At 34.8% G+C, this 22,348-nt stretch overlaps 1 protein-coding gene across 2 annotated transcripts in view; it reads right to left on the bottom strand.

Annotated features, from left to right (window-relative positions):
- Positions 1-22,348, bottom strand: part of P4HA1 (prolyl 4-hydroxylase subunit alpha 1) — a 96,381-nt gene that overhangs the window by 25,736 nt on the left and 48,297 nt on the right. The window contains exons 6-9 of one of the 2 annotated variants that reach the window (XM_040242457.1): positions 17,676-17,915; positions 14,994-15,190; positions 12,602-12,778; positions 3,396-3,466 (exon numbers count right to left, since the gene is read on the bottom strand). In XM_040242457.1, the coding sequence (XP_040098391.1) occupies positions 3,396-3,466; positions 12,602-12,778; positions 14,994-15,190; positions 17,676-17,915 (685 nt within the window). Of the gene's footprint in view, positions 1-3,395; positions 3,467-4,513; positions 4,585-12,601; positions 12,779-14,993; positions 15,191-17,675; positions 17,916-22,348 lie in introns of both variants that reach the window. The other variant, XM_040242459.1, reaches the window with a different exon arrangement.

Genomic DNA, 22,348 nt, shown 5'->3' with positions numbered 1-22,348 from the left:
ATTCTATTTGCTAGAAGATGAACATATTTTTACTTTCACAGATGGTGATGCAATCACTTAGAAATGTCTCAGAGTACAGATATTTGAAATTCCCTTCTGACTCTTTCAAAATACAGATGTTCCCAGAGAAAGGGGGATCTCTTTAACTGACATCAGTACACACAAACTTTTTCTGCTATTTTTGCATTGGAGATGACTTCTTCAAAGGTATAAAATATGAAAGTGAAGTCACTCAGTTGTGTCCGACTCTTTGTGACCCCATGGACTGTAGCCTACCAGGCTCCTTGGTCCATGGGATTTTCCAGGCATGAATACCAGAGTGGGTTGCCATTTCCTTCTCCAGTGATAAAATATGAAGGAAACATAAAACACTCATTTATTTCACTTGTGAAATCTCCAAATTTCAGATTTACAGTGATGGGTAGAAAATGTCTCAATAGATATTAAATTTTCAAAATAGCAAAAACTTTTTATTTGTTAAAATATGAAATGTATTGGACATTTCAAGGAGCAAATTCCTTCCTTAACTATTAAGACCTCTCACATAAAGATTTTATTTTTTAAAGGGCTGATGAAAATTTTTCCTTTAGAGTAAAAATGAAAACCGCTGTGCTATGGAATTCTTTTTTTACTAGGTTGTTTTGAACACACACACACACTCACACTGCATTCTTTGCCAAGTCTGTGTGAATTTACTGTGGTGTTATTCAGTCTTTCAATGTGTCTAATGTTACTGGCTAAGTATCTTCCACTGTTAAATATAAAGTATGGCTGTGCCTTTCTCAAAAATCCAGAGCTATGAAATTTTAGTATTTTCAAAAATAAGCTCAAAATGTTTAGAAATATTTAGCTCCAAAGAGGGGAAAAAAAGGTTTGGATCACCTTTCCAAAAGTAATTTGACTTTTGGTAAGAGTCCAGTGACTCTGTGGGCTGAATATTTTGTCAAAAAGTCCACTGTATATATAGAAAATTTCCAAAAATGACTTCGAAAACACTGAGTTCATAAAATTTTGTTTTAAATGCTTCCTAAAATCATCCAAATCTGGATAATTTAGAAACTTACTAGCTTTATGACAGTTTAAAAAAAAGCCTAAAACCATGTAATAATCTCTGATAAAATATATAATAGATTTTTTTTTTAAATAGATGACTTCATTTTTTAGACATGAAAAGGTTCTATAAATGGAAAATTAGCTTACTTAACTTCAAATGAAGGTTAATTATTATACAATGCACAGAAGCATGATTTAACAATCATGGTTTAACATGTCTATCCAAATTATTTACTGCAAATCCTTACCTTGTATTAGTATTAACAAACATCAAAATCACATTGCGGGAATGGGATTAGGGTTAAGGGGATAGCTAGCGGTATAGGACAGACAGTTAGTATACCAGAATATGTGTGTGGGGATACTGAAGGTTAATACATAAAGAACATAAAGCTTTGCCTTAAAAAAGTAATTAAGAAAACAAATCAATGCGTTCTGTATAGTCTTTATAGCACTTCTGCTATGACTTACAGAGCAATCCTATTTCTTGTTTGACTGCCTCCTAAATTGGCTGTTAAAATCTATGTACTCCTTTACACAATTTTTAGCTGACAAATGAAATTTTTCATCCCAAGAGTTTCAAAAAATTTAACTCTCTCATACTGAAAACAGTGGTAATTTCTGAAAAATGATGATTTTTTCATTTATCCAGTGGACTCTAAATACCATGATGACTTTATGCCCATCATCATCCACTTAAGAAAATACATGAATGAAACATTTTTTAAATGCTTGAAAATTTTACATCAGTCTTCCCTTTTTTTCCTTGAACATGCATTTTCATTCCATTCCTATCTTAAAAGAGTGGTTCTTAACAGGGGTAGGAGGTAGAATTCCCAGGGATGGCGGTGGAAATTTTGCCTACCAGGGGACATGTGACAATGTCTGAAGACATATTTTATTGTCACAACTGGTGACAGAAGGGTGCTGGCACTCAGCAGCCACTAGAGATGCTGCTAAATATCCTACAAGCCTCAGGTCAGTCAACAAACAACAATCATCTGATCCAAAATGTCAACAGTGCTGAGCCTGAGAAGCCCTCTCCAAGAGGGATATATTTTTATGATTTAAAGTCTTTTATTCATCACATTATACTTCTCAACAAAATATTTACGTAAACTGATAAAAATATAAATTTCCTATAACATGAAGGCCTAACTATTCAAAAAAAAAAAAAAAAACATGTCTCCTAGAATGGGTTATTACAATGCTTTCAAATTGTGGTGCTGGAGAAGACTCTTGAGAGTCCCTTGGACAGCAAGGAAGTCAAATCAGTCAATCCTAAAGGAAATCAACCCTGAATATTCATTGGAAGCTGAAGCTCCAACACTCTGGCCACCTAATGTGAAGAGACAACTCACTGGAAAAGACCCTGATGCTGGGAAAGATTTGAGGCCAAGAAGAAAAGGGGGTGGCAGAGGATGAGATGGTGAGATAGCATCACTGACTCAATGGATATGAATTTGAGCAAATTTTAGGAGATAGTGAAAAACAGGGAAGCCTGACATGCTGCAGTCCATGGGGTTCCAGAGAGTTGGACATGACTTAGCGACTAAACAATAGCAATCTAAAGAACATAATTAAACAATCATCAAATATAAAAAATGAAAATATATTAAAATATTCCTGAGGAGATAAAGCTTAGTCTATTTTCAATTAAGTATTATATGTGAATAAATATTACTTGTTGCTACAATGAGACAGAATTCAGCTCAATGACACTTCTATTTTCATGAGAGCGGAGAAACTTTATACAAATAAGTAAATGGAAAAAGAGTTCTGTTGAAATAACGTCATTTATTTTGTGAGCTTCTATTAAGTTATATATACTTACAAGTTACATAGTGACGTTTTATTAAAAATTATTTCAGTGACCTATCAGCCAATAACTTAGGAGATTCTCTTAAATATTGTTAAAGAATTTGAAACCAACTGACTCACAGAGGACTTTTCAGGTAATCTTTCAAGGTGTCATTCTCACTACCTATAGCTACTGAGTCACCCTGAGATTTTTAAGCCCCTGCTTTACTACAAATTAAATTAGGCCTTGTTCTATGAAGAGTCTTTGGGAACGTCTGTTACTTTAACATGAGAACACAAATTCACTTACCAGGTAGGGTGTGGGCTATCTCAGCAGGCATTTTAAAACCTAGCAAGTCACTTTGAAAAACCTCTATCAACTTCCCCATAACCATGTCCATCATGAAAAGTCATGCACAGTTATCAAATACCTATGCCTAATAGCCGAGGTCTTAGAAACTAAGATGGGTTTTATGAAAACTAGACTCACAAGAAAGAAAATAGTCCAAATATGACTAAAATTCTTCCCATTACTCCCTTACCTCTTAGATACTCTGTACTGGGCTGTGGTCAATTTTCCAGTCTCAGGGTCATGTACTGTAGCTCGGCTCAGCTACAAAAAAAGAGAAAGGACAAGGGCTTACTCACGTAGCAGGCAATTTGGGGCTTTTGTTTTGTTTTGCCAAGCCACAGGTGATTGGAAGGGTTCAGATTGGTCTGGATGGTAGGCAATGGTTTCAAATCAGCAGAAACATTTAGAAAAGTGGCGATAAGAAAAGCCACTTCCAAATCAAGAAAAAAATGGGTTGACAGATTTTTGTTGCAGATTGTCCTTTCACTTTTTTTTTTTTAAATCATTTGAAGCTGTATGTAAATGATTTATAGCACTGGGTTTCACAGGTTCTTTCTCAGATCTAGAAGTTTAATGTTCTTCAAATTATTTGAAAAAAGAATAATTAGTAGCCTCTTTAAATTCATTTTTAAAAACTCTCACCAAGCTATAACTGTTGTTAAATCTCTCTAGTGAAGTAAAAGGCAACTAAACTCATAAGTAATAGCATTTGGAAGACTGAGATCTCAAGCATAACTCTGTTCTTTCCATTGCCAACATTTAAGTCAGCAAGTTTTTAAAAATAAAAACTCCAACAGGAGAAATACAGATTACTCCATAATGACAATGTTATTTTATAAGACGCATGAACAAATGCCAACACAATCATCATGAAGAATGATGTGAATTCACTGCAGCATATTTATGAATATGAGAGAACTACATAAACAAAGACTACTCCCAGATTAATCCAGGCTGCTGCCTTTTTTTTTTTTTTTTTTCCATCTTTGGCAAGAAAAAAGAAAAAGGAATAAGAAAACAAGTATTAGGCCAGTTCCTGGACTGGCCTAACCTGATTTGATTCCTAACCTGAAGAAAGATGAAAAGCATATTAACTCCCTAAAAATAATAGACCAATTAAATATTAAAAACAGAACTTCTAGTTAAAGAGAGAGACCTGTGAAACACAAAGCAGTTTTTCCATGCTTAAAAATAGGCGGTGACTTGACTGGAGACTGAAAATGACCTACTTCCCTTAAATGAATAATTCCTGTAGGATGTACAAAACACTCATTAGAGGGCAAAATATGCAGCATACACATCTCTTACCTTTTGCTAATTCTGTAATGTACCGTCTCCAAGTCTCCTGTTATTGGGTTTGAAATGGTGGCTCGCCTCAGCTGTGAAGCCAACCATCAAAATAGGTGCATTACAAAACAAAAAAAAAATGAATCACATTTATCCAATCAGTCAGAAATCTGGGATTTTTACAAAGGAGGCTAAAAAGAGAAAATAACTCCATAGACTTCCAGTCACCTGTGTTGAGCCTTGAAAGCCAGTTGACTTTTAAATTTTTTATATTAAAAAAAAATTTTTTTTGCATGAATGTAATGTACACAAAACAGACTGGGAATTAAATTTCCTTGAAAGGTTACAGGATGTGAAATAAGGAAAAGAAATTTCTAAAACTTGACATTATAGTTACAAGAATCGTTATATGCATTCAATAACTCATTACAAACTTTTGTTTTAATTTTTTTCAGCGATGGAAATGCTTGCAAAGCTAATGTTCAAAATCAGTTTGAAGAGAAGGTGGCAGAATAGGTGGATGGGGAGTACATCTTTCTCCATGGATAAATCAGGAACACACCTTCAGACACAGAAGTGCATGCAGAACACCAGCTGAGGGCAAACAGGAGAACCCGACCAGAGGAAAAGAATATAAAGAGCCACACAAATCCCAAGAGCAAGCCCTGAGCCTATGGGGTGGGAGCACTGACTCCAAGACCCTAGACTACCAGAGAACTAATCCTACTACTAAGTCGCTTCAGTCATGTCTGACTCTGTGCAACCCCATAGAGGGCAGGCAGCCCACCAGGCTCCCCCGACCCTGGGATTCTCCAGGCAAGAACACTGGAGTGGGTTGCCATTTCCTTCTCCAATGCATGAAAGTGAAAAGTGAAAGTGAAGTCGTGTCCGACTCCTAGTGACCCCATGGACTGCAGCCCACCAGGTTCCTCCATCCATGGGATTTTCCAGGCAAGAGTACTGCAGTGGGGTGCCATTGCCTTCCCCGAGAACTAACCCTAGAGAGTGTCAAATAGTGAGAACTCACACAGTGGAAACCACTTGAATACAAGACCTGGCATCACCCAACCACCAGGAGCACCCTGTGTAGGATGCCTCATCTAAACAACAAACAAAACAAAAATACAAACCCAATCATCAGCAGACAGGATCACCACCTCACTCAGCCTAGCCCATCACAGGAAAAACAAACAAAAACTCAGCATAAATCTCACCCTATATGAAGCTTACACAAATCACTGGACCAACCTTAGGAGGGCAGACCAAAGGAAGAAACAATTCAACCTTGAAGTTGGGAAAAGGAGATCTCAATCACAATAAGTTAAAAAAAAGGGAGAAGAAAAAAAAAAGAAAAGGCAGAGAAATACTACACAAATGAAGGAACAAATTAGAAACACAGAAGCCCAAATAAATGAAGAGGAAACAGGCAAACTCCCTGGAAATTCAGAATAATGATAGTAAAGATGATCAAAAACCTTGTAAACAAAATGGAGAAACTGCAAGAATCAATTAACAAAGACCTAGAAGAATTAAAGAATAAACATTCAGAGACAAGACAATTACTGAAATTAAAAATACTCTAGAAGGAATCAATAGCAGAATATCTGAAGCAGAAGAATGAATCAGTGAGCTGGAAGATAAAATGGTGGAAATAACTTCTGAAGAGCAGAATAAAGTAAGAAGAACAAAAAGAACTGAGGATAGTCTCAGAGACCTCTGGGACAATATCAAAAGCACCAACATTTGAATTATAGGGGTACCAGAAGAAGAAAAGAAAATGAAAGTGTATGAGAAAATTTTTGAAGAGATTATAGTTGAAAATTTCCCCAACATGGAAAAGGAAATAATCAGTCAAGTCCAAGAGGCTCCAAGAGTCCCATACAGGATAAACCCAAGGAGAAACATGCCAAGACACATACTAATCAAGCTAACAAAGACTAAACACAAAGAACATTAAAAGCAGCAAGGAAGAAACAACAAGTATAATACAAAGGAAACCCCATATGCTGAACAGCTGATCTTTAAGCAGGAACTCTACAGGCCAGAAGGGAATGGCAGGATATATTTTAAGTACTGAAAGGGAAAAATCTACAACCAAGATTACTGTACCCAGCAAGGATCTCACTCAGAACTGATGGAGAAATAAAAAGCTTTCCAGACAAGCAAGAGATAAGAGAATTCAGTACCACCAAACCAGCTTCACAACAAATGTTAAACAGACTTAATAGTCAAAAAACCAAGAGAAGGAAAAAGATCTACAAAATAACTCCAAACAATTAAGAAAATGGCAATAGGAACATATATATCAATAATTACTTTAAATGTAAATGGATTAAATGCTCCAACCAAAAGACAAAGACTAGCTGAATGGATATAAAAGCAAGACCCATATATATGCTGTCTACAAGAAACCCACTTCAGACCTAAAGACACATACTGAAAGTGAGGGGATGGGAAAATATATTCCATGCAAATAGGAAGCAAAAGGAAGCTGAAGTAGCAATCCTCATATCAGAAAAAATAGACCTTAGAGAATATTACAAGAGATAAGGAAGGACACTACATAATCAAGGGATCAAACAAGAGGAAGACATAACAATTGTAAATATCTACACACCCAACATAGGAGCACCTCAATACATAACACAAACAATAACAGACACAAAAGGAGAACCCTACAGTAACACAATAATAGCAGGAGACTTTAACACCCCACTCACACCAATGAACAGGTCATCAAAACAGAAAATTAATAAGGAAAGACAAGTTTTAAATGATATATTAGACGTGATAAATCTCATCGATACTTTCGGGACATTCCATCTAAATGCAGAAGAATACACCTTCTTCTCAGGTGCACATGGAACATTCTCCAGGACAGACCACATCTTGGGTCACAAATCAAGCCTCAGTAAATTTAAGAAAATTGAAATAGTATCAAGCATCTTCTCCGACCACAACACTATGAGACCAGGTATCAATTACAAGAAAAGAAACTGTAAGAAACACAAACACACAGAGATTAAACAACACACTTCTAAATAACCAACAGGTTACTGAAGAAATCTAAAGGGAAATCAAAAAATTTCTAGAAACAAATGACAATGAAAACATGACAACTCAAAACCTATGAGATGCAGCAAAAGTAGTTCTAAGAGGGAAGTTTATAGCAATACAATCCTACTTCAAGAAACAAGAAAAACATCGAATAGACAACCTAACTTTACACCTGAAACGGCTGAAAAAAGAACCACAAAACCCCCCAAATTAGTAGAAGGAAAGAAATCATAAAGATCTGAGCAGAAATAAATGAAAAAGAAATGAAAGAAACAATAGTAAAGATTAATAAAACTAAAAGTTGGTTCTTTGAGAAGATAAAACTGACAAAACTTTAGCCAGATTCATCAAGAAAAAAAGAAGAATCAAACCAACAAAACTAGGAACGAAAAAGGAGAGGTTACAACAGACACTACAGAAATACAAAGGATTATAATAGACCATTATGAACAACTATACGGCAATAAAATGGAAAACCTGGAAGAAATGGACAGATTCTTAGAAAAGTTCAATCTTCCATGACTGAACCAAGAAGAAATATAAATTATCAACAATCCAATTACAAGCACTGAAATTGAAGCTATGATCAAAAATCTCCCAAAAAAACAAAAGCCCAGGATCAGATAGCTTCCCAGGAGAATTCTATCATACATTTAGAGAAGAGCTAATGCCTATCCTTCTAAAACTTTCAAAAAATTGCAGAGAAAGGAACACCTCCAAACTCATTCTACTAGGCCACCATCACTGATACCAAAACCAGACAAGGACAACACACAAAAAAGAAAACTACAGACCAATATCACTGATGAACATAGATGCAAAAAACCTCAACAAAATTTTAGCAAACAGAATTCACCAATACATCCAAAAGTTCACACACCATGATCAACTTGGGTTTATTTCAGTAATGCCAAGATTCTTCAATATATGCAAATCAATCAATGTGATATACCATATTAACAAATTGCAAGATAAAAACTATATGATAATCTCAATAAATGCAGAAAAAGCCTTTGACAAAATTCAGCACCCATTTATGATTAAAACTCTTCAAAAAATGGGCACAGAAGGAACCCACCTCAACATAGTAAAGGCCATATATGATAAGTCTATAGCAAACACTATTCTCAGTGGTGAAAAACTTAAATCACTCCCCCTAAGATAAAGAACAAGACAAGGGTGTCCACTTTCACTACTATTATTCAACATAGTTCTAGAAGTCCTAGCTACAGCAATCAGAGAAGAAAAAGAAATAAAAGGCATCCAGATCAGAACAGAAGCTCAGCTCTCAATGTTTGCAGATGACATGGTACTGTTCATAGAAAACACTAAAGATAGTATCAGAAAATTACTAGACCTAATCAGTAAATTTAGCAAAGTTGCAGGACACAAAATCAATACACAGAAATCATTTGCATTTATATACACTAACAATGAAAAATCAGAAAGAGAAATTAAGGGATCAATCCCATTCACCACTGCAACAAAAAGAATTAAATATCTAGGAATAAACCTACCTAAGGAGACAAAAGAACTGTACACGGAAAACTGTAAGACACTGATGAAAGAAAGACAACATAAACAGATGGAGAGATATTCCATGTTCCTGGGCAGGAAGAATCAAATATTGTGAAAATGACTATACTACGAAATGCAATCTACAGATTCAATGTGATCTCTAACAAATTACCAATGGCATTTTCCACAAAACTAGAACAAAAAATTTCACAATCCATATGGAAACACAGAAGACCCTGAATAGCCAAAGCAGTCTTGAGAAAAAAATGGAGCTGGAGGAATCAACCTTCCTGACTTCAGATTATACTACAAAGCTACAGTCATCAAGACAGTAAGGTACTGGCACAAAAACAGAAATACAGACCAATGAAACAAGATAGAAAGCCCCGAAATAAACCAATGCACCTATGGGTACCTTATTTTTGACAAAGGAGGCATGAATATACAATGGGGCAAAGACACCCTCTTCAATAAATGGTGCTGGGAAAACGGGACAGCTACGTGTAAAAGAATGAAATTAGAACACTTCCTAACACCATACACGAAGATAAACTCAAAATGGATTAAAGATCTTTATGTAAGACCAGAAACTATAAAACTCTTAGAGGAAAATATAGGCAGAACACTCAATGACATAAATCAAAGCAAGATCCTCTATGACTCACCTCCTAGAGGAAAAGAAATAAAAACAAAAGTAAACAAGTGGGACCTGATTAAACTTAAAAGCTTTTGCACAGCAAAGGAAACTATAAGCAAGGTGAAAAGACAACCCTCAGAATAGGAGAAAATAATACCAAATTAATCCCGATGAAGGATTAATTTCCAAAATATACAAGCAGTTCATACAACTCAATGCCAGAAAAACAAACAACCCAATCAAAAAGTGCGAAAAAGACCTAAACAGACATTTCTCTGAAGATGACATACAGATGGCTAACAAACGCATGAAAAGATGTTCAACATCACTCATTATTAGAGAAATGCAAATCAAAACTATGATGAGATATCACCTCACACTGGTCAGAATGGCCATCATCAAAAAGTCTACAAACAATAAATGCTAGAGAGGGTGTGGAGAAAAGGGAATGTTCTTGTACTGTTGGTGGGAATATAGATTGATACAGCCACTACAGAAGATAGTATGGAGATTCCTTAAAAAACTAGGAATAAAACCACCCATATGACCCAGCAATCCCAATCCTAGGCATATACCCTGAGGAAACCAAAATTGAAAATTACACATGTATCCCCATTGTTAACTGCAGCACTATTTACAATAGCTAGAACATGGAAGCAACCTAGATGTCCATCGACAGATGAATGGAAGCAACCTAGATGTCCATCGACAGATGAATGGATAAAGAAGTTGTCGTACATATACACAATGGAATATTATTCAGCCATTAAAAAGGAACACGTTTGAGTCAATTCTGATGAGGTGGATGAACCTAGAACCTATTATACAGTGTGAAGTGAGTCAGAAAGATAAATATCATATTCTAACACATATATATGCAATCTAGAAAAATGGTTCTGAAGAATTTATTTACAGGGCAGAAATGGAGAAACAGACATACAGAATAGACTTATGAACATGGGGAGATGGGAGGAGAGGATGAGACGTATGGAAGAAACTTACACAACCATATGTAAAATAGATAGCCAATGAGAATTTGCTGTATGGCTCAGGAAACTCAAACAGGGGCTCTGTATCAGTCTAGAGGGGTGGGATGGTGTGGGAGATGGGAGGGAGGTTCAAAAGGGAAGGCATATATATATACCTATGGCTGATTCATCTTAAGGTTTGAAAGAAAACAACAAAATTCTGTAAAGCAATTATCCTTCAATAAAAAAATAAAAAGAAAAAAATCAGCTTCAAGGTCAATCTTTTCTTCCTTCAAGATATTTGCTCATGTATTTCAAGTAAATAGTGAAATAATCTTAGACTAAGCACAAAGATTGATGAAAAGAACTCATGTTATTTAAAAAAAACACAGAGATGTCAGCCAAGATAATGATTTTAAACTTTTTTCTAAAAATGAAAGATGGTTTGGAGGTTAACAAGAATATAAAATTTTCCTTGTCATTGTATTTTTTGATCAAATATCTAATTGAGGCATCCCTTTTAAGACTGAGGTCTCCAAACTCAGAGATATAAGACAGTCTCCAAGCGGAAATTAATTCCTAATTAATATTCTACCACAATAATTTTGGTTTACTGACACAAATAATAGACTAAAATCCAAAAAAAAAAAGACAGAATAGGACATCACTATCTTTGATCTCTTAAGAGCTCCCTTGGACAACACCCATACATATTAGACAAGTCTTTTCATTTAAAATACTGGAGTGGGTTGCCATGCCCTTCTCCAGGAGATCTTCTTGGCCCAGGGATTGAACCTGAGTCTCCTGCATTGCAGGCAAATTCTTTACCATCTGAGCCACCAGAGAAGCTCATAATCTTTAATAAAAAAAAAAAAAAAAAAAAAAAAAGTACTCATTTGGAAAAGTAGTAAAACTTAACAGCAACAAACATTCTGATTTCAAGTTTATTCTGCAGTATAGATATCCGGACAAGGAACAGCAAACTATGGTCCGTGGGCTGAATTCATCTAGCCACTTGCTTCTAGAAATAACAGTTTTACTGGAATATAGCCATACTGGTTTATGTATTTTCTATGACTGCTTTTGCATTACAACAGCAGAGGTGAGTAGTTATAATAGACTGTACAGCCTGCAAAACCTAAGAAGATTTACTATCTGGACCTTTACAGAAAAATTTTCCAGTTCCTGTATAGTAACTGAGCAAAAATATTTCTAGTGTTTACTTAACAGCCTCTTTATGAAAATAATCATAGTTTGTATTTTGCTGTCAATAAGACCAAACAGATTTTAAGAACAAGCTGATGGGGAAAAAGGCAAGAGCATAAAGGTCATTCTTGCTCACCAAAGATGAATTTCTATGCTAAACTCTAAAGCTTATAGGATTGTGTTTATAATAAATTCTTTCTTATTAAGATAAATGATGTAGGCTGAAGCCAGAAAACAATGATGTCATTATTTCAGATTAGCAAGATGTTCGTGCCCAATGATATTCTCCAAGTAATAATGTACCTAGACAGGAATAAAAATACTTCAAGTATTATTTCAGATAAAACTATAGAAGTTATATATAAAAAGTTGGCCTTTGATTAGTCTCTGAGATTAAAGGGCTCCAAAGTACGTAGAAATTTTTTCAGGAAAATGCTGAAACACGAATCTGTTAAGTGTGAATAAAAATATCACCTATGATTTTCATAATTCAGTGCTTAAAACCTAGTTGCAAGGTTACATACAAAGTATGTAATATGTGTTGGTAACAAAAAGAGAAAAACTGGTATAAGTAGAGCTTAGTTAATTCCATTAGTTTGCAACAATAATATCTAAAACTATCTATGGGGTTATTGTCATGTCCATTATCGTTTTTATAATCTTACAAAGGAAAAGCTGAAACACAAGTAAACTGAGGAGAGAAAAAAAGGGAAAATTATTTACCCTTGGTTTTGCTAGATCTTTAACAATTTCAATTTCTGCATCAGAAATAATATCATGGAAGCGGATAATACGAGGCTTGTCCCACTCATCCTCTTGTTTGGCTGGAGCCAGAATAAACTTAGGGTTCCGGTTTCCATCATGGTAGCGACAGAAGAGTTTTTTCTGTCTCCGAGGAGTCTGAACAAGAAGTTTAAAAAATTATAAATATATTAGAGTAATAATATTTTTAATGCTTGTTCCTATGAAGACAAGAAGCAATAATCATGCTGGTGTATAGACAGAGTACTTGAGGAAGAACATGCAAAAGAAATAGTACTCTGCAAATACTCTGCATCAAACAGGACCTTCAGAATTTTAAAAGATTTATTAATGATTCTTTTCTGGAAGAGATGGTGAGGTTTCTCTTTAACCCTTCTCTCATCAAAATAAAGTTCAGGCCTTATAAATATGAAAAAAATAATAAAATGATTATAGAAATATGAAATGAATGACCAACCCTGCTCCAAACTTCACAAAGTAACTGGGAAGAACCCAGAAAAGTTTCTTAAAGAAAAAAACCTAACCAGGTTTTCCCAAGTACCTCCCAATTTTTAAAAATTTAAGTGTTTTTTTTTTAAGATGAAAAGCAGTAGCTCTGAAAAAGAGAAAATTAGTTATTAAACAAAGAAGCCAGGTGCTTTTAGTAGCAGGTATTAAAGTCAGCAAAAATCAACAAATGTACTTTTCAATCACCTATGTATCACATTAACTAAATATGGGGTTGACCAAAAAGATCTTACCAAAACAAAAAAAACAAAAAACACCCCACATGGGATGTTTTGGCCAATCCAATGTTATGCCATTGCTGATTCTTCTCTTGATTAAACAAGTATTTCATATTATGAGGTGGAACTAATAATGATTTATGTTTATTCTTGTTCTGCATTTACCAAGAATCAAATACAAGGTTTTAAATATATCTTTTATATGATGATAAGACCAATCTAACTGTTCCGAGAAAAAGCATGCTCCTTTGATTTTGGGCTGAGTTTACATGTGTGTCACATCAACAAACTGGCAAATTAACAGACTTCTGTTATATACCTATAGTTCTATTTTGCTCTCTTATTTAAGAGTTTCTAAGGGCAATACAAAATATCTCCTCACTATTGGAAATCTGAACACTGACTAGGTACTTAATGATATTATGGAACTACTAAGGATATTGGAAATATCATGATAATGGTATTGTGGTCATTTAAAAGTCCTTATCTTTAAATGATATACACTAAAATATTTAGATGTGAAATTTAAAAAAAAAGTTTCATGAGTCTAATTTGTATTTATTCATTAGGTAAAAGCAAACGTAAACATGTTCTCTGGGAATCCATGAACTTATCAAAAGTGTCAACATAGCTAAGATCTACTTATTTGCTGTAGAGGTTAGGCTGTCAACAGTAAATCACCAAATATCAAGAAGTCATCAATATCAAAACATAAAACCCAGCCTAAGTTTATCGGTAGTAGAGAAAAGTTAAACACTATTCAAATGCTTTCACTTAAAATTACTCCATAAATGTACTAAATCCTTCTATATACACCAGCGTTCAACTGAACACTAGTACCACATGATACTCCTTTAAAAAGGGTTCTATGATCAATTAATGTTGAGAAACAAAGTATATCATACTCATAATCACCATAAAAAGGATCTGAAAAGTCCTAAAGCTGAACAAAGAAACCTATGTTCCCAAGTCTTGAACCGTATTATTTTTGGCCTATTACCTTTTTAGTATTCTGGTAAACTGAGTATAAATATTTAATACAGATATACAATAAACAAAGGGATATTTACAGACACATTTTAGTATTTTAAAAAATAAATGTTATAAAGCCAAAATCTATTTAAAGTCTTTATGCATTTTTAATATTTCTTAAATAGACTAAAACATTACATTAGGCAGTCTTATCAAGGCTGACTAGGAGCAAAACCACAAGATATCACTGTATAGATAAATCCATCGTTTCATAGGATAATTAGAATGGTATATTATTTCTATGTAAGACTGCTGAAATCTCTTTTGCATTAAGATATAAGAAAAAACTATATCACTTCTCTTAAATAATCTGATCCTTCACCTTAAAAAGCCTCTTCTAATCTAAGAAAAGGGTAATAATTACCAAAAATGCATGTAATGGTATATGAGTCACAAGTTTTATTTTAAAGCTATTTTACTAGAAGTTGGAACACATTAAGTGCAACACCAACAATAAAGTGATGTGACATAACGTAATACTTTAGGAATAATTCTGATTTTTACCACAGAAGTTTAAAAAAATTCTGCCTCTCTCCAGAACTGTGTACAAACACACATGCACATTCACACACACACAATTGGCTTTTCCACTTTACCATTTTGATACCCTCCCCACGGCACAGCATTTCGTACTTCTGTCTCTCTGGCAGGTAATCCACAGCAGCACCTTTTTTCTTCAGTGTGGTTTTCTGATCAGATTGGTCATCTGAAGAAGACTTATTGGCATCTTTTTCTTTAGCCATTATATACTCAAAGTATTTTAAGTTACCGTTAGCTCTCTGATGTTCAGGATCTATTACAAAAGAAAGAAAGCATGTCCATGAGTAAGTTTACATTTGTTCAAGCATGAGTGTAAGATACCAGTGGAGGAACATGTAATTTACCTTCCAAACCAGGTTGCTTTATGAGAGTGAAAGGAGGCATTAATGAAAATTATAGCAAAACAACAGGTGTAAATCAGTACTGCCCCAAGCAAATCAAGATGTACAGTCGCCCCATATAAAGAGAGTTCTGGAGACAGAATCAGCCATCTATTTCAAAGTAGTAATTATTGCTTTTACTTTGAGAATGTTCCATGTGACAAGTTATTAAGCAGCCAAAGGAACTATGATCAATTTGATGTCAAATGAATTTTAAAGTATTACTGATTAAACTTATTTTAAGCAACAGAAAAGATTTTTCTGAGATTGAAATGTAATGACCATGGGGAAGACAGGGTATAGAGTTCAAAGGTAACCTTTACCACAGATAATATTATAAATGCCGAACACAGCCTACTTCTGAGGGCTGAGTGCATTTCAGTCCCCAAATTCTAAGTGAGACAAAAAAGAGAAACTAAAAATATAATTTTCAAATAAGCTGGAATCCACTAACTGCCTCAGAATTGCTAGTCATAATTTTTAGCTATCTTTTAGTAGGGGGAAGGAGGACTACTCCACCCATCTGGAAGAAAAAAAATATAAACCACCCCACACACACACACAAATGAAAAAGACAGACTAGGACACAGAAAGTTCATTTGTGACATTAATTAAAGTGTTTTTAAAAATCCAGCCTTGGATTTGTCAAATACTTCTTGTCTTTGAGAAACTGTTTATGTTGTGATGTACAGAATATGAGGCTAATTTTACAAAAGAAACGGAAAAATGGGGGGAGAAGAGGGTATGCTACAAGGAAACAAAAAAATTCGTAGGTATCTCTGGGTGATTGGTTTATGGTGACTCTTCATCTTTTTCTACTTTTAAAATTTTTTCTAAAATGAAGTATTTTTAAGTCAGGAGGAAAAAAAAATCACTTAAAATACTGGGGGAAAGGGCTAATTGAATATCTCAATTTATCAATTCATTCAACTAAGAAATAACCTAATTTCAAAAGCTTATTTTCAGATGACCAATCCTTTTGAATTATTTGACTCTCCTAACATACACATATTTACCTATTCATAAAAAGAATTTAAGTTTTAAAGCTTCATTATATACCAAAGGCCACATGACTTTTTTTAGCATACAATTCCACCATCACAGATTCTAAGTTAGTAGGTCTGGGGTGAGATCAAGAATTTTCATTTCTAATAAGCATCCAAGTAATTCTGATCATGGGCCTTTGGATCATACTTAGAGAAACACTACTGCTACTGCTAAGTCGCTTCAGTCGTGTCCGACTCTGTGCAACCCCATAGGTGGCAGCCCACCAGGCTCTGCTGTCCCTGGGATTCATTCTCCAGGCAAGAACACTGGAGTGGGTTGCCATTTCCTTCTCCAAGAGAAACACTACATTCCTGTTAAAAATACTAGTGGTAAAATCTTTGTATCATATTTTCCTAATATTTAAATATGACAATCAAATATATTTTCATTCTTTTTATTTGTGAAATAATTTCAATCTCCGATGGAACTGGAAGATATTAAATGGAAAATCTCATGCATGTGCCCTCAGGAACACAAAAATTAAAGACTGAGAGACAGATTTCCCATAAATGCCTGATTTTCAGAAAGCTGTTAATATTGGAATGTTCTTAAATTTCAGGGAATCGGCCAGGGGTTGCCTCATATCAATCTTGGGAAATTTTGCTTACAGTTTCCAAGGGCATGAACAAGAAATGACCCAGTTTGAGATGGTCTTACAAAGTAAGCTAAATTGAGCTTTGTCTGTATGACTGGAGGGTTTTGTCTGCCTAGGGAATGTTCAATGCTGGTCCCCATTTGGTTTTGATTTCAACAAACTCTAACTGAACTCTCACCTCTTTATATTCCCTGCCCTTCTCCAAACCCTCAACGGACTTACCTGTAGCTTCCTATAGCTTGCATGTCCCAAATGCAGTTCCTCTGCTATTCCTGAATAAACTCATCTTTTTGACAATTATGAGTTTGCTAAACCTTTTTATTTAGGTTGACATTTCAAATCACTATTTCCAAATAGGAAATTCAGTAAACCAAAAATTTCCTTCAAAGGATACTGGTTAATATTTAATACGGCAACATGGCAAATAAACAGTTTTGACTGAGTTAGCTATGTTCGATTCAATTTTGAAGTTCCTAAGAAGTACACAGCAGAGAAACACAGTTACTCTTATAGTACTGTTAGGTGAGAAAGATCAGTTGCCATTTATTTATTTAGAGGATAAACAGATAAAGTATGTCTGACAGATGAGCTCTTGACTTGTGACAAAAAGTACCAAAACTATATGAGAAATATACATACTCACACATAATTATAATTAGTGTGTCTATATATCCCCCAATATATCCTTAACCTTGAATTAGGTCAAATTAACATACCTAGTTCAAGAAGCTTCTTTGTGAGCAAAAGCGCCTTATCCAGGTCTCCCTGCTGGTATACTGCATAGCTCAAATAATCCAGAACAGAGACTTTATCAATGGGAGAAACCTCGCCTTCATCCAGCTGCCTCAGTGCTTGTTCCATCCACAGTTCTGTATGGTAATAATCTGCTTCTGTGTAGGCCACTTTGCCCAACTCAAAACAGTCCTCAACTGTTAGAAAAGATTTGTGTTTTACCCCTATGGAAAGAAAATACAGAGAACTTTAGGAATCTATTATATGTTTATTATACTATTATATGTTTATTTAGGACTATATGGCTTTCAAAGTACTATCTCACTCTCATTTGAACCTCCCAACAACCTTCTGAGGTAGGAAAAGCAGGAATTACCCTAGGTTTATAAATAAAGGAACAAAGTACAAGGTAATGAAACATGGCAAGGATCACATAGCTAATAGGTGACGTGGGACCTAGAGAACCCAAGATTTCAATTATCAGTCATCATACCAAAAAGACGCACCAATTAAGCTGAAGTATGCAATTTTCCAACACAGTGGGAATCACCATATGAGATATATCTAACTCTTAACCAACAACTTAGGATAAAGGGATACATGGAAGAGAAACAAACCTGTTTATTGACTCCTTCCCCTACCATTCCCCTTTTCAAAAATATTAATGATATGTAATTTACATACCATAAAGTTCACCTAGTTAAGGAATTCAACAGTTTTTCACTATATTCACAGAGCTGTACAACCGTTACCATAACAGGATTTTAGAACATTTTCATTATCCCAAAAAGCAACGCTGTAACTATAAGCAGTCACTACCCATTATATCTCCCCTTTCCTGCCCTATCCCCAGATACCACTAATCTACTTTCTGTATCTACTTGTCTATTCTGGCTATCGCACATAAATGGAATTGGACAACAGGTAGTCTTTTGTGACTGGACTGCTTTAATCAGCATAATGTTTTCAAGGTTCTTTTTATTGCCAAATACTAGCTCACTGTAGGACAGACTACATTTTGCTTTATCAGTTGATAGACATTTGAATTGTTTCTACTTGTCTGACTTCTATGAATAATGTTACTATAAACATTCATGCACAAGTTTTAGTGTGGAAATATTATTTCATTACTCTTGAGTATATACATAGCAGTGAAATAGCTGGGTCTTATGGCAACACTATGCTCAGAAACTGCCAAACTGTTTTCCAAAGTGGCTGCACCATTTTACAATTTTACAATCCTGTGTGTATGCTCATACATAAATCAATGTATGAGGGTTCCAATTTCTCTATATTCTCACCAATACTTGCTACTGCTCATCTTTTTTATTATAGCCACTGAGGGTATGAAGTAGCATTTCATTGTGGTTTTTAAATTTTATTTCTCTAATGATGATGTTGAACATGTTTCTACATGCCTATTGTCCATCTATATATCATCTTTGGGAAAATGTCTGTTCAAATCCTTTGTCCATTTAAAAACTTGGTTGTCTTTTTACTATTGACTAATTATGTTTCACATGTTGTATAATCACCATTACTTTTATAAGAATAAGGAAAAGATAAATAACTACAGAAAGATATAAATGTAAAAAATATTCTCTGAATGATAGCAACCATGTAACATTCCATTTTATAAACAGTAAATCAGATGAGTTAAGTAGAGACTTTAAGAGCCTGAGTATTTTATGCTGTTCTTTGTTTACAGCATGTTAAGTAAGCAATAGTGAGAAAATTGCATCTGGACCACATATTCTGGGGGTGGGGAAGGGAACTGCTTCTGATATAAAACACAGGTGTTCCTTGAACAACAAAGTTTGCATTGCATGGGTCCACTTATATGTGCATTTTTTTCAATAAATACATATATGTATTATAAATGTATTTTCTCTTCCTTATGCTTCTCTAAATAACATTTTCTTTTCTCTAGTTAACTATATTGTAAAAATGTAGCATACAATAATATAACATATGAATTGTGTTAATAAGCAACTGTTTAAAATATCAGTAAGGCTTCTGATCAACAGTAGGCTATTAGTAGTTAAGTCTAGGGAGAGTCAAAATTTACATGCAGATTTTCAACTGTTCAGAAGTTCAGCAGCTGTAACACCAGCATTTTTGCAGGATTAACTACTCTACCTAGAAATGCTGGATAAAATGTAACAGTTATCCATTTATCCATCTGTACCATGGCCAGATTCACAGGAATTAAGCAAATTTTTTGAGGTCAAAACCAAAAAGGAACTTGAAACCTACAGAGGTAAGTAGAGGATGAAGCTGCATCTCCTCCGGAGGCAGTCATCAGATGAGAAAACTAGAAGCATGATTTTTAACCATCAAGAAAGGGATAAAGGCGGCTTCCCTAATGGCTCAGTGGTAAAGACTCTGCCTGCCAATGTGGGAGACATGAGTTTGATCCCTGGTCCGGGAAGATCCCACATGCTAAGGGACAACTAAGCCTGTATGCCACAACTGAGTCTGTGCTCCAGAGTCTGCCAGCCACAAACTATTGAGCCCATGTGCAACTACTGAAGCCCCAAGGCTCTAGAGCCTGTGCGTGCAACTACTGAAACCCCAAGGCTCTAGAGCCTGTGCTTCACAATAGGAGAAGCCACCTCAATGAGAAGCCCGCGTACTGCAACTCTCCAGTTGGAGAGTAGCCCCGCTTGCCATAACTAAAGAAAAGCCTGCACAGAAATGAAGACCCAGCACGGTCAAATAAATAAATAAAATTTTTTTTAAAAGAAAGGGATAAAGCCTTAGGCCCATGCAAAATGACAGAACAGACCCTTGAAAAACTACATCTTCAATTAAAAAATGAGCTAGAAAAAAACTCTTGTCAGCTGGCAAAGAGAAACAACAAAAGAACTTATTTTTCTCATCCTGCACTGTAGGTAAGGAAACAATCTCTTAAGAATTCCACAGGATGCCTTCTGGGAGGTTTTGATTTCAAATATACGCTATCTCCATGGTCTGGGAAACTAAAGCTAAGAATTTAACTTAAAGTGGTTGGAGGATGGTAAGGTCAAAGGACACCTGGCAGAAGCAACATTTATACTCTGCAAAACCCACCCTCACCTCAGGTTTTGCAATATTCCCACACACAATCTGAAGAAATGCACACAATTCAAAATCACAAAGCACAGGATGAAACAAGCCACTATGAGCAAAATCAGCAGCAACAATTCAAAAACAGTATTAGACATCACCCAGTATATTCAGATGTTATCAGATTAAGAATACAAAATAACTATGATTAAAACATTTAAAGAATTTCTAAAAAAAAGAAAATATGAACATGTAAGATTCCCTAAAAAGACCAGGAAGATGTGAGAAGGAGAAAAAAATAGAACTTTCAGAAATTATAAATATTATCAAAGAGACAAACATGTATTGCTCAGGTCAAACAGCAAGTTAGACACAACAAAAAAGAGAATAACATACCTAGAAGAGAGAACTGAAAGAATTACCAAAGATAAACTACTCAGAATGCAGCAGAGAGGAGGAATACATATAAAGTGCTAGTTAAAAGATAAGGAAGAAAAACTAGGAAGACCACAGAATGTGGAAAAGGCACTATTTAAAGAAATAACAGTGAACAATTTTCTAGAATTAGAATGCATGAAACCAAAGATTCAGGAAGCACAGAGACTCCTAAGCCAAAGTACATGCAAGGGATTCTCAAGGATTGGTTTCAACGAGGAGGAGGAAAATAATTCCAAAAGAAAAGTCTGAGGTACAAAAAAAAAAAAAAAAAGATAAAGAAACTGGTATACATTTAAAGAAAAGTAAGCTATCAGATTGGCAAAAATTTCAAAGTCTGAAATTTTTTTTGTGATGCTGTGGGGAATAGGCACTCTCATGTATCACTGGTAGAAAAAATGACACAACCACTATGGAGGGAAACTGGAACAATATTAGCAAAATGTCCTATACATCTACTCTGAATCAGTGGCATCGTTTCTAGAAAAAATACCCCAAAGATCACTTGGCAAAAAAAAAAAAAAACATATGCACAAGGTTATTGGCAATATTATTTTTATAATAGTAAAAGACTACAAACAAAACAAGTGTCCATATCAATGGGGCCCCAGTTAAATAAACTATAGTAAATTCACAAAATACAGTAACAGATAGCTGTAAAAAGAAATGAGGATTTCTACATAGCATATGAGGTAATATCTAGAGCATATCAATAAATTAAAATACCAAAATACAGAAAGTATACTATGCTGCCTTCTCTGCTGAAGCTGAGAGGAAATAGGAATATGTATATATACACATTTGCTTATATTTTAAAGACACAGTGGAAATGAAAAACCTAATCAAGTGGTAGTTCATACAGGAAGAAGAAAACAACAGGTTGGGAAGTACAGAATGATAGTAGAACTTCTATAAGTGGGCCTTATTAATAACAGTTTGGACTTGGAATGAATAAAAGAAGTTCTGCATAACTAAAACTAATACGAGAGACATGGTGATGGTGGTCAAAAGGTACAAACTCCCAATTATATGGTAAGTCCTGGGGATGTAATGTACAGCATGTTAACTGTAGTTAATAATACTGTATTGTATATTTAAAGTTGCTGGAAGAGTAGATATATTTTAAAATTAAAAATTTCTGTAACTATGTGATGTGATGTGATGGTGCATGTTA

The sequence above is a fragment of the Oryx dammah genome, unplaced genomic scaffold (assembly GCF_014754425.2).
Source record: "Oryx dammah isolate SB20612 unplaced genomic scaffold, SCBI_Odam_1.1 HiC_scaffold_6, whole genome shotgun sequence".
NCBI classification, from domain to species: domain Eukaryota; kingdom Metazoa; phylum Chordata; class Mammalia; order Artiodactyla; family Bovidae; genus Oryx; species Oryx dammah.
This window is presented reverse-complemented; position numbering and strand designations above follow the sequence as displayed.